Genomic DNA, 13,892 nt, shown 5'->3' with positions numbered 1-13,892 from the left:
TGTTCGATGATGAAACTTAGCTGCAGGTATAAACAACTCCTCTGAACACTCTCCATGGTAAATTCGGTAGAAGATGCAGAGGGACCCCTCACCTCTACCCAACGCCAAAGGATCAAGCCGCTCGGAGAGGTATTGGTCGTCGACGATTCGAACTGCGTTTGAATACGATTAAGTGGAAGAAGCTGGTTCTGGGAACCCAGAGGTGAGTACAATACTCCACGTGGGGCTGAATTTCCGCTTTATACAGTTGCAAGCGGTGCACGGTGGCCCAAAGTGAAGTACCGTCTTGCCTTACTAAGCACACCAAGCTTTTTGGAGGCTAATTTAGCCTTTCCCTCAAAATTACCGCCAAACTAAACGTCGTTCGATATGTCAACGCCAAGAATACATAATACCTAGGTAACGCTGAAAATTTTTAGAAAATGAAAAACGGCTTAATGTGGAAAGTTGCCAATACTTTTATTGTTTTTCGGAGTAATCTCCGTTCCTCTGCACAGATCGTCGCATTCTATGGAACCACTGAGAAAAGAAATTCTTCCTTAGGAGGTCTCTTCTATGTCATTTTCGTACGCTTTCACCGCATCTTCATGACTCGTACAGCGAATACCTCGAATTTTTTTTTCCGAGACAACAGGCAAACAGCGATTGCCATACCAGTCTGCAATAACTATCCTTCCACTGTCGCAACAGTGGTGCTAGAAGAAGAAGGTGTTGCGGAGGTCATTACCAAGTTTATTATTCATTTTCACGTGTAACAAGAGTTTTAGATTTCACAACAACAAATGACAAATGAATGCAATATACTACATTAGGTTACCAAGAGTCCTAAAATTGAAATAAAAAAAGCAATGTTTTTAACTGGCCAGTGCTAAACATTTTCAGTGTTACCCACGTAAACACTAAATTGGTAATTATTTAAGAAAACAAAAATATGTTTCGAAAATATATTTAAACATAATTTTTATTTATTACCTCACCTACCTATTTAGTTTTCATACAATAATTGAAGTAAATTAAAGACATAATTCCTTCGCAGTAACATTGAGGTTCAAATAGATCCGCCTTATGACTTATTCATAAATCAATTACAACTGTTAAGTTTGGGGGCGGTTTTAATGTATCAACTATTACGCTTCCGCATTGACTAAAAGTGTTAGGTAGTTTTGCTCTAAGTTTAGCTCATTTATTCTCGAAACTCCAATCAATTATGGAGTCTATATAATTCCCTTAACATTCAATACGTTTTATACATATGCCTTTGCTTCAGCTGTACTTTTACTAGTAATATTAGGTCCTTACATATGAAATTGGCGTTTTGTCGTACTGGCCACTTTGACCTCGAATATCTCCTCTTTGGTTAGGAATTCCAAATTCAATTTTTACAGCTTACTCTTGCATTTGTTTTTCGAAAACCACGATTTAATACATTTTCCCGGAACACATGAAGTATCGCATTACGAGTTCCACTGTGGCCGCAGTGCTCTGGAAACTGATTTAAGGATTAATGAAGTGTATCGCGGCGGTGTCGCAAAAGAAAACACAGTGCGTTGTGGTTCCAAGGCGGTCTACTCGGTTTACACGGCGTTAAGATAGTATCAGTTTCCATGGTAATAATTCGAGCAGACTCATCTCTAAATTCTTTTACTCTTAGAACCTAGTAGACATGTGATCAGTATACAAGAAAAAACCGATGTGTGAAAGTAAATATCTCACAGAAAGTAAACCTAGTCGAGCAGCCAAGTGGAATTTCCGTTACAATTTTTTTGATGAAGTAATATAACATTACTAAAATTTATACATACATATTTTTTTAAAAATAACCACCCTCCTGTAGCTTTTATACAGACCTTTATCTGATTGGCCACGAATCTATGGTTTTACGCACTGCTTTCAAGGGAAATTTCGCCACTACTTGCTCCAATGATTCATTAAGAGACTTAATGTCCCAGTGTCGTTTAGAGCAGGCCAGGTTCTCTAAAACTGACTATAATTTGAAGTGTAATGGCTTGAGGTCTGGGCTAGATGTTTAGGACATATCCTGTATATCCATGATAAGCACCGTGCTTCAGGTCATATTTATAAACGCGATAGACTCCTAGCGGGAAGCTTCAGTTCTCGCGATATTATTCTTAGGAACATTCGCGACATTTCGAGGCCTTGTGTCGATCTCCGACTCGCTGGACCGACGCAGTTACAGGCCTTGTTATTAGACAGGTGCAGGACGAAAGAGGTAGCTATGTAACACCAACCAATTCGGTTAAGTAATAGAAGATTAGTCTCGAACTGATATAACGTATATATAAAATTGATACCTGGTAATGCAGTTTCGTATTGTGAGTCTCGTCTTAAAACAAATCTTATATATAAACATCTATTCGTTATTTAATTATTAAATAAAACCTGTTCTTGATTATGTGACAGTGTACGTTTAATGCTGGCTGCATTTCCTCGCTGTATTGCTATACTTATTCGTTGAGCGAGGATCACCAGCTCTGGAATCACCTGTACTATCTACAAACTTAAATCTTAAGCGCCTGTGCATTTGAACCCTATGGCCCAAGAGTCTCTACTCCAAAGGGATCAAAATCGAAGATGATGCAAATCTTATATTAGGTCCTTACATATGAAATTGGCGTTTTGTATGGGAGGAACAAAAAGTCGAATATTTTTAAATATAATATATTTAATTTATCAAAGTATGTCGCTTGGGGCAGGATTTGGCTGGCTGGCCAGGATCCAACCATTGCGCTGAGCGCTTCCGATTATCGTAAAAAATCCATTTTTCATCACAGGTAATGATTCGGTTTAAAATACCTTCATTATTGTGCCGGTTCAGTAATGTAACGCAGCAGTCGACGCGCGTTTGCCGGTTTGCTTCAGTCAATTCGTGAGGTACCCACCTTTCAAGCTTTTTAATCTTCCCAATTTGCTTCAAGTGAATTAAAACAGTTTTATCACTAACACCACAGCCTGCAGCTAACTCGGACGTGGTTTGCGATGGATCCGCTTCCACAATAGCCTTCAATACTTCATTATCAACTTGGGTCTCAGGCCGTTCACGGGGCTTGTTCTGCATTTCGAAATTTCCAGAACGAAAACGTTGGAACCAAAACCAAACTGTGTTTTCTTTTGCAACATGACCGCCATACACATCATTCACCCTTCGAGTCGTTTCCGCAGCACTCGTACTCGTAAATAATGCGATACTTTAACTTTTCCATTTTGTAAAATGAGTGACGCAAACAGAAAAAAAACAGAAGAAAAAAACAAATGAATGACGGTCATCAAAGCGCAAATACATGAGTAAATAGCAGTACAAATTAGAATTTGAAATTCTTAACCAAAGAGGAGATATTTGAGGTCAAAGTTGCCAGTACGACAAAACGCCAATTTCATATGGAAGGACCTAATATTTCAGCCGATTATCATTTTCCACCTGCTTTGCAGCCGTGCCAGCTTTTTTGCTTCTTCGACGGAGGTGAGTAAGTGAGTGTGAGCAAAACCCGTCCCAAGGGACTACATATTTTACTGGCTTAGCGACTTAAAGCATATAATAAAATTCATTTAAATCTGACAAAAAAGGTAGAGAAAACTTTTCTTGCTGGGCTTTTAATATTATAAAGGATATCTATTAAAGATTTGTTCTGGTGCCACTTTTTTACTAAAGTTACACGAGGGAAGTGACGCCAGTCAGTACAACTTCCATAACCACGTCTTATTCTATCAGCCCGTTTCTTGCCTTGAATTTTGCCCATTATTATTAGTAACAAGTCGTATCGATGATGATGCAAAACGTACCCGAGATATGCAGCCTTCCGTGTTTTAATACCAGCATACCTTATAAAATTCAAACAGCATACCTCAAAAAAGTCGTTATTTGTTGTCCTTTAACTTTTAATATATTTGAGATATAAAAACTCAATTTTTCGATTCAGAGTGTATGATAAATAAAAAAATGACAGCTAAGGTAAGACAATTTGAATTAAATTGATTTTGATACCATACAAAATATCTATTTCTATCTCAAACAATAACCCATAATTAATAAAAACATATTAGTCTTAGTTTTTTTTAATAACGTTTTTCGGCCTGGCCTATCTTCCCCCTTAACATAAAACAATAGTTTCTATTTATTTGAAATTTGGTTTCAAAACACTTATAACAGTCTGTGGTTTGTTTAGTATTTATACTCTTTAATTAACAATATTTATTGAAATTTTATTTTTCCATTTATGTTTTAGTTACTAATTATTGAGTTTAATTTACATTTACGATTGTCATTTATTTTCTATTGTACTCTAATTTTGTCTAAGCAGTCTTGTGACTATTTTGTCGATAATTTTCAAAATGACGTCTGGGTTTCTGAATTGTTTATTAGTTGCGACAAGCAGTGTTCTTGTTTTACTACGGCTACATAAATTATTCAATAATAATAGAACGTAGCTGGGCCAGATGAGGATTGGTGAACTTGGGGGTACAAACACAACCTGATTGAACCTACGTACCGTACGTATGAATAACCTTCCGTGATTAACCTACCCAGCAAACTGACCGTTTTCGGCATGAATAAAATTATTAAACATCTGTCTTCATTAATATCTTTGCAGCTGCCTCATTATCCTTACTTATAAAACAATCGATTTCTGTTAACAAAAAACTTTGGTACCTAAAAAAGCTCCGCAACCGTTATGAGGAAAACATTTTGTTTTTGACAGATTTTCTAAAACAGCTTCTGTTTATCTGGGACTCGAACTCTATAAATAAACTAATGTATATAGATTAATTAACTGTGACCCTAGACGTTGTACTAATTTAAATAGGAGCACTTAAATGTCGATTACTATTTACACACATGTTATCGACAACGGTCGATGACGTCATTAAAGCTTCGCCTCTTGCCTCGCCAGTATTTGCCCTGGTTGCCCATGTATAATCTGTATTTGCTTATAATACGTCACCCCTGTCGCTTCTTCTGTTTCATATTCTGTGCAATACTGGTATAGCCTATTTCCCCTCTAAATCTAAAAAGTTTAATATAAAAATAATCATTGATCAAAATGTATTTTGAATTTTAATCTGCCAGTTAACAAACTCTGTGCAATTGTAAACAGTTATGTTTATTACTAAAACTGTAAATAAATAACTTTACACTGACAGCATTTAAATGTCGATTACTACGTATATAAATAATTGCTACGGTCGAAGACGTTAACGCTTCGTGTTAGTTTAAGGAATTTTGCTGTCTAGATTTATTTGTCAATTAAATTTACTTTTTAAATTAAAAACAGAGATTTTTAAAACAGATAAAAAACTTAACAATTATCTTGCTCGATTTATAAAAAAATTTATTAAAATAAAGACCATTAAATCAAAGGTTTAACGTAATGAGCGCAATAAATGTCAACATAACCTTGAATACTTTTTGGTTGTTTTACCTTCCTTGTGATCTTTAAAACGAGTATTTTTTTTTTGGAGATGTAATCTTAGGTAATTTGCTCTTTATATAACTTAGACAAGGCACCCACATACAGATATGTACGATAACTTGCAAACATTTCATATTATATAGTTTAATGAACTTTAATGTATCTTTCGTTTGATAATTTGTTTATTTATTAGCAGTATGGGTAACTTTGGACTAATTATTATTATTATAGATATATCAATAGCCCGATTAGTTTCGAAATATTATAAAAATAATATATAGCTTAGTTTTTTACATTTTATACATTACATTATTTTTATATATCCAATTTCCTAGCTACCTTCAGTACAGACGTTAGGAACCCCTTCACGGGTAAAGGCCGCATCCAGCCTTTTCCCACTGACTCTGTCTATGTCTTTCTTTCTCCATTCACTTCCTGCTACCGCTTCTATTTATTCTATACTTTTTTTGGGGCGTTTTCTTCTTCTTCCCCTTGGTCCTTTAAATATGTGTGAGTATCTTTTTTTTGAGAGCAGTGTTAGTGCAAGAAAATCCATTGGTGCACAGCTGGGGATCGAACCTACGACCTCAGGGATGAGAGGCGCGCGCTAAATCCACTAGGCCAACACTGCTCTAGAGCATTTAAGCTTAGATAAAAATGGAATGTGGGTTGAACATTTGCTTATCTGTATGTCACATATAAGGACATGCGGGTACAATGAAATATGAAAAAAGCCTCCCTACGCTAGTTAAGAGTTTGAAACGGGGTAACAATTGACTTGAATCGTTTGAAACACGTTTATAACTAACATAAAATAAGCTAGTGGGGTTGCGACGCTAACAAACACTAACTTGGCTTATCTAAGGGTTCATAAATCTATATGACACTTCAATACAATTGTAGTTGACCTTTTTGGATGTTATCAGTAAGGACAATGTTAAATCAAAAAATTTAAACTAAAAGGCAAAACTAAAGGCCTCATATGGCTACAAGTGTACGATGATTGTTTACACTTTGTTTACTGTTCTAATTATTAACGAAATATACGTAAATGCAACTAAATTAATATTAGGCTACATTGCTCGCTTCATTTGTTTTAATATATTTTCAGTAAATATAGTACAAAACGTTGTTAACAGAAATAAGTAGTGCTTCAACTTAGTTACAAATGGTATTTACTTATACATATACATAAGTATTATAAAAAAGGGGTTGTGTGTTAACTTATATTAGTATCTCTCTCTCTTTAATCGGCAGCTCATGTTTGAGCGTCGTGGTCAGCAAAGAAGCATCTAGAGCGGTCTATCTGCTTCCATCGGTTTCTGTCCAGCGCCTCTCTTATGACAGTGTACAGTTTTGATGACGATGAGTCTTTCACTTAATCGATCCATCTGGCTGGAACGGCCTTCTGTGTTACCAACCACGATCAGTTTCTCCAAATTCTCATCGCCTCTGCGCATTGCATGGCCGAAATAAGATACGATTCGCTGTACGCATATGGTAGACAGGCGAATCCGTATGCGGACTTGGGTTAGGATCGATGAATTGGTACGCTTTGCAGTCCAAGGTATTCTGAGGATTCGCCGCCAGCACCACATCTCAAAGGCATCGATCCTTTGACTTTCTCGAGCCAAGATCGTAATAAAGAACTGTAGTACTGCCTTTTTAGTAAACGTTTTTTAATAATGTACTTTCATTTTGTTTTATTCATGATCGCAAATATCACACATCCAGTTGTCTCAATGAGGACAACTAAACACTTATTTATGAAAATATGGTAGGATAACACGTGTAAAAAAGAAATGAGAACTTAAGAAGTCAAATCTCTAACTAGATCTATGAACACTTCCTCACAGTCGGGTAGCCCGCAGCACACAACTCTCGAGCGGACTCTTTGTAGTCCGCGTCCGCAAATATACAATGTAAATACATCAATAGCAATTACATAGGAATAGAACAAAGCAAAATAGAATAAGAATAAAAGTTTCTAAAACCACTCGGGGGATACACTTTACCTTGCACGGGTAGGTATTTGTCGAGCAGTTGTGGATGAGTACCAGTACAAACTTGTGTCTGAAGTCGAAACTCTACTACGTGGAGTCTCGGACTGGGGTAGACTAAACCTAGTCCAATTTAACCCTAAGAAGACACAATCCTGCGCGTTTTCCGCACAAAAAACACCATTTGTCGCTACTCCTCTTTTCGAAGATGCTCTTTTTAAAGCCACAGCCAGCATCGGAATACTTCGTTGACATAACGAAAGACGTTCAGTTTCGCGGTTATTTGGAGGGAAAGGCTAAATTAGCCTCCAAAAAGCTTGGTGTGCTCAGCAAGGCCAGACGGTATTTCACTTCGGGCCATCGCTTGCACAGTTGCAAGTAGTAAAGCGCAAATTGTATGTTATAGACATAGACATAACATTTATTACTAACAAAACACACACATAGAAACACAAAAAATAACAACAATCAAAAAAAAATGAAAAAGAATAATAATAGAGAGATAACAATTTGTTTAAAGAAAAATTGTGTAATGCGTGTGTGCTGTGGTTGTAATTGGCCCTGGCTCAGCATTATGCTGAGGAGTAGAGTTGTTCCAGAGCGCTGGTCATTCTGCCAAAGACCACAGCAGCTAGTTTGCGTCTCAGTCGCAAAAAACAAATAAGAATCTAATACTCAGTAGAAACAAATAATAATAATAGTAAAAGTTAGCAGTGTAAGCAACGAAGAAAAATAAATGTAAATTAAAAAAATAAAAATAAGAATAATTGTTAAGAAGTAGATAAATAAATATTGTAAGTAATGGTTGCAGCTCCTTACAAACGCTGTGTAAAACTAAAACTTGTCAATTAAAAAGAGTGGCGGAGACTTTATTGCCAGTTCTTCTCTTCCGTTCTACGCTCTTGATTCGAGAACTAGTAAATGTAAAATTAGAAGTATTTTGTATACATTTCTGTTTTTGACGTTCATAAATGATTATGAATTTTTAACATTTGAATAAAGACGTTTAAAGTCGTTGTGTTGTTTAAATTTCTATTTATATAAATTCGCGTATATATTAACCAAATTCCAGAGCTTTTTTACCGATTTTTATAATACTTTTTGTTCTCTCTGGTACCAAGCGATAAGGTTGTCACACTTTAATTTTTTGTGTTTTGGTATTAAAATACATATAACATTCTACCATCAACCCTAATTTTTCTTTATATACTTTTGTATTATTTTAGTATCGAAACCTTTTTGTATGAAAAACTAAGGCCGTGCCTATAGGAGCATATATTTATAAGTCAGTTTCGCTGATATCTTTTCATGCACTTTAAGGATAAAAGCCTTCTTAGAGTTTCAAACAAAGCGCACTCTAGGACATATGGTACGTAAAATTTTTCACATTTGTTGTTAAGTGGAGTTTTATGTGTTTTTTGTAGATCACCTTTTACGGCGTGAGGCGTGAGGCACTATCTTCTAAGGAGGTTACAACTATTTAAGCTATTAAATTTTTTTTAGTTTCAAAGTATGTAAATTAAGAAAGTTACTTATATTTTGAACGTAGCCGGGCTTAATGGCTCTTGAATCTCTAATAATCTTAAATAGTTAAAAGTTAAAACATAAAAAATTCCGAGTATTATCTAAAAGAATATCTTAGTTAAATTATTACAATTTTCACATAAATATGTTCACCATTGAACGTGTTTACTTACGAGTTATCTAGCTATATCATTTATTAAATCCTATGCAAAACAATTACATATACAGTATAAACTATATTCTTAACCTTAGTAACAATTAAAAATTAATAAAAAGAAAATTTAAACTTTACTTTTAACCCAGCATTTCCTCGTTGTATTGCGATACTTACTGAGCGAGGAAAGCACCAGCTCTGCGGTCACCGGTACCATCTACCAGGCGCCAGCTTAAAAGCTTAATTAGCGCCTGTGCGCTTGAACCCCGCGGCCCAAGATTCTCTTCTCAAAAAGGGCACAAATCAAAGTTGGAGGTAAGACTCTTATATTTAAGCCTTAGTAGTAGATATAGTTTAGTCGTACTAAACATTTAAATACCTTTCTTCATAAAAAGTTGTCGTACTATATCGTCTCTTTTTGTTCGTTGTGTATGAAAGAGGCGAATGATTACTTTAAACCTTCCCAGAAGTTCAAGGTACAAATTAATAAAACATTACATATATATTTCTACTGAACGTGTATGTCACTGCACTCATCTTATATATTTATATATATGATGAGCGCCCTGGCGCTGCAGTCGGTATCTAGGTTATTTATCTATACTGCAACTGAACAGCTCGGGTACCAGTCTCGGATAACAGCTAGAGCTCTTGGTGTATAACGAAACAATTTGGTTTAGATTCCCAGTCTGAGCCGTACGAATTATTTTTCGCTTGCCGATGGTCTGCTAGTGCATATATATAGCGTATTAAAAAAAACAAAAGGTATTAAATAATACAAGAAAATAGTGAAATTCAACTGTATTTAAAGCATCGAAATAACAATATTTACATAACGACTGTACAGGTGACTTAGTAGTAGTTGACTGGGGCTGTGTTGTAGGCGTTGTAGTAGGGGTAAGCCTGGGACACTACGGTGTTGCCGTAGACGGTGGGGGCAGCGTAGTTACGTACAAGGGGAGCTGAAGCGTACACTGGAGCGTTGGAGTAGACTGGAGCGTTGGCGTAGACTGGGGCAACGGTACCGGCAACCACTGAGGAGACGACAGCTGGGCTGTATGAGCGTGCGTAGGTCACTGGAGCAACCAGTTTGGGGACGACGGGGGCAACAACAGAGCGGGCAGCAACAACGGGGGCGACGACGGAGGTGGCGACTGGGTCCTTGCGTACAACGGCGTTGAATCCGTTTACATCGTCAGCGGTGTAGTCAACGGTGCGCTTGGAGCCATCAGGTTCGATCAGAGAGTATTGGCCGCGGACTACGCCTCCAACCCGGGATTCGCTTTGGCTCTTGTAGTCACCAGTGCTGGGGTCAGCGACTCCGTATTCGAAGCTGGTGGCTTCGTTGTCGACCACGACTGCGGCTTGAGCCACGGCGACGGCGAAGAGGAATACGATGAACTGTAAGAGTAGATATTTTGTCAGCCGGTGTAAGTAAAATTCATACAAAACAGTTGTAGTTTTGCCGTCATTGAATTAAGGATCTAAAAATATTCACAATATTTTTTTAAACTATTTTAAGAAAAGATGTATTGATGAAAAGTAAAAGTAATTGCTGATATTTTATACATAACAAATTATGTAATAAAACAAACAAAATAATATTTCTTACCTTAGCTGCCATTGTGCTTTGGGTGATTTTGTCTGTTTGACTGATGCTGATTTGATGAATTCAGAAGCTTATATACAAGTCTAGGATATGTCGTCATACGTGGTTGATCTTTAAAAAAATCTCCATTAAAATCCGGAAATACAAGGACGACAATTTGTAAAATAAAGTACCCATAAATAAACCATTATCATAAATATTAAATAATTACATTTATTAGATCAAAGCTAGCACATTGCTCTGTAACCTTGAAATTGGCACATGCTATCGCCGTCATAAAAAATGTTAACATTAGAATTTAATTAAAAATCAGGATTGTATTATAATATGAGTAAATTTTCAATCCACGACTAAGTTAGGAATTAAGCGTGGTTGATTTAACGTTTTTAATTCACTTAAGTTGCAAACACGCTTCATACATTTTGCCAGGTTGTAATTAGATCTGTATGGAGCCTTCCCAGTCATTTTATGTCATGAAATATTTAGTACAATTATAGAACAAATGGGTAGAAGGCTCCATACCAGAGGCACTTTAAGAATTGGTACGCACCTTTGAAAGACGGTAAATAGAATTGGTTCGAAAATACGTCAGTAGGTAGCTGGATCTACAGGGCGATGGTGTACGTCAAAAAACTGCCTTAAATGACCCATAGTTGTAGAACGACGGACCTCAAGGTGATATGAAATTAATTTCGTATTCTACCTCAATGCCCGATAATGAAACAGCTGCAGATATTAATACGAATATTCTAAATATAACTCTCCAAAGTAAATACGATATCATGTAAATCGAAATTACCCTAATATGTATTTTCTGATATAATAGTTCTATTTGCTGAAATTCAAGATACATTTTCAGCCTAATACCAGCTTCTTCCTGTTGACCAAATTCAGCGAAGCTCTTGTCGAATTGTCAATCTCCAATGTATTACTGATCGGTTTGATTTTATATCACTACGCTGAGGCATAGCGACTCTTTGCGTTTTCTACAAGTGTACCATGGTGAGTGTCCTAAATAATTATTTGGGTTGATACTCCTGCTTCGTTTCAACACCGTACGAGACGTATCACTTCAAAATTTCATCAACATTACCTTGATAGCTGGAAGTCTTTCACAGTCTGGTTCACAAGGCACTTTCTTTTGCGAACAAGAGACCTGTGGACATGACTTCCAGCGGGAGTTATGCCCTGAGAGATACGACCTCCAACTACACAAAGTTAGAGTGTAGTCCTCCCTCAAAGGCCGACAGTGCACCCACTGAAAAGGATTGTCCATGGGCTGCGATGACTGTCCTTTTTGAGCGTCCCATAGGCGCGTTTGCCATTAAATCGCCCAGTTATCAAATAGTTTAGCAACATTTTGAAATTCAAACTAATTTTACTCCACTAAAAACTTTCAGGAATTCACTTTCAGTTAAGCTTGTTAAAAGCTTTGCGTAGACACATTTCTACTTTACTATATTTTTAGATGTATTTCAGTTAATTTTATCTATTATTTAAAAAAGACAAACTGACATAACACACACACACTTACAGAGAACACACAAAAACACAATACGTGCAAGTGTATCAATGACTAGTTTGCACAACATTTAGTGTGAAATATTACAATGATAAATGTGAAAATAAATTATACAATAATAATAAACGACATTATTGTTATTATTAGTTTATACCAGATTAAAAAAATATATATATAGAAATTTTTAAATTTCACATATTTTTTTACTTTGCAATTAGTGACAGATCAACAGTGGATTTATCATATAACATATAAGTACGAGAAATCACGTGGAGTCATACCTTCGAGCGATGCAAGGTTTAGTTAACTTAGTTTAGATTGATCTTATTCATCACATTTAATTTTCAGTTCAGCAGGAAGTAATGTTACTTAACGACGACGTCCAGTATCTTGCTATTTTTATACCTTCCAGGCCAAGCCTTAATTATTGTACCACTACCTGAAAGCCAACAAAACTGAAATCCAGGTGCAAGTCTAGATAAGTTTTATTACAAAAAACTTTTAACAGTTATAGAATGTTTTGTCATAGCAACTTTCATTTCACACGAATGATAAGGTTAAAACAAGTCTATATGAATTACAGTATTTTATCAATGAGGGTTTAGTATAATCTATACTGAAAAATAATTTAATAGCTAAAGTATATAACCTCAAAAAATATCTTCTAACCTAAATAATCTTTTTTTTGTCTTTTTTTTCTCTGTATCAACAGTTCTGGCATGCTTCTGAAAATGTTTTAAATTAGATACTTAGTTTTGCACATGATAACTTGGTTGGTTTTATTTTGTAGATGCGGGCTGTTTGGGGTATTTGTGGTGTTTCCCTAAGGGTGTCGGGTGTCGAATAAGTTTAAGGAATTAAATAATATGACATTATCCAGTCAATATATTCTTGAAGCCTTGTTCTATGTACAAAAAGTTATATATACGATTATTATTAACGATTTTAAAACAAACATTTTTTCAACAAAATTTTCAACAGAATAATACTCGAAACAGAACTAATTTGAGTGTTGAACCAGGCTCCAGAGGATAAACCACTCCTTATATGGAAATTGTATTTGTTTTTACAACAAACTCCCAAGCGAATATAGGGAATTATCACTTAATAAATTCAAAGCCATCGTTTAAATTAAATTAATCAATAAAGCTTTTTATAAATTTGACGATTATGTAAATGATCCTAATCCTTGGGATCGATTGGCTCCAGTTTGAACAATTTGTATGCCTCAAAACTTAGCAATTAAAAAGAGTGGCGGAGAGGTTTTGCCAGTTCTTAAAAGTAAAGTTACAATTAATTAAAAAAAAAACTGACATTCATAAGTGTACTTAGCCTATATGAACCTTACCTATATGAACGAAGTTATTTTAATTGCTACATTCAACGCAGATTGGGAACTCGAAACCGCCTTCAAAGATTTATTAAAAGGATCAATGAACTACTTATATGACTGCAAAAGTGCAAATCAATGGTACATACTTTGATTAATTCAATGTATATTATTTAAAAAGAATGTACTTATTTTTCCTTCTATACAAAACGCCGATTTCATTCGAAGTACCTAATATTCTAAGTATCCTCTCAAAACTACCACAAAAGGTGTTTATGAAGTATCTCCTTTAATACATATAAACATTCTGATAGACATACTATCCTC

General features: G+C 35.6%; 1 protein-coding gene across 1 annotated transcript; it reads right to left on the bottom strand.

Annotated features, from left to right (window-relative positions):
• Positions 1-9,890: 9,890 nt before the first annotated feature.
• LOC123707154 (larval/pupal rigid cuticle protein 66-like) lies at positions 9,891-10,801 on the bottom strand. The gene is made up of 2 exons (XM_045656985.1): positions 10,717-10,801; positions 9,891-10,505 (listed from the first exon to the last, which is right to left on the bottom strand). The coding sequence occupies exons 1-2, from the start codon at positions 10,726-10,728 to the stop codon at positions 9,957-9,959; spliced, it is 561 nt and encodes a 186-aa protein (XP_045512941.1). The 5' UTR covers positions 10,729-10,801; the 3' UTR covers positions 9,891-9,956.
• Positions 10,802-13,892: the final 3,091 nt, after the last annotated feature.

Source organism: Pieris brassicae, chromosome 3 (assembly GCF_905147105.1).
Source record: "Pieris brassicae chromosome 3, ilPieBrab1.1, whole genome shotgun sequence".
NCBI lineage: Eukaryota > Metazoa > Arthropoda > Insecta > Lepidoptera > Pieridae > Pieris > Pieris brassicae.
This window is presented reverse-complemented; position numbering and strand designations above follow the sequence as displayed.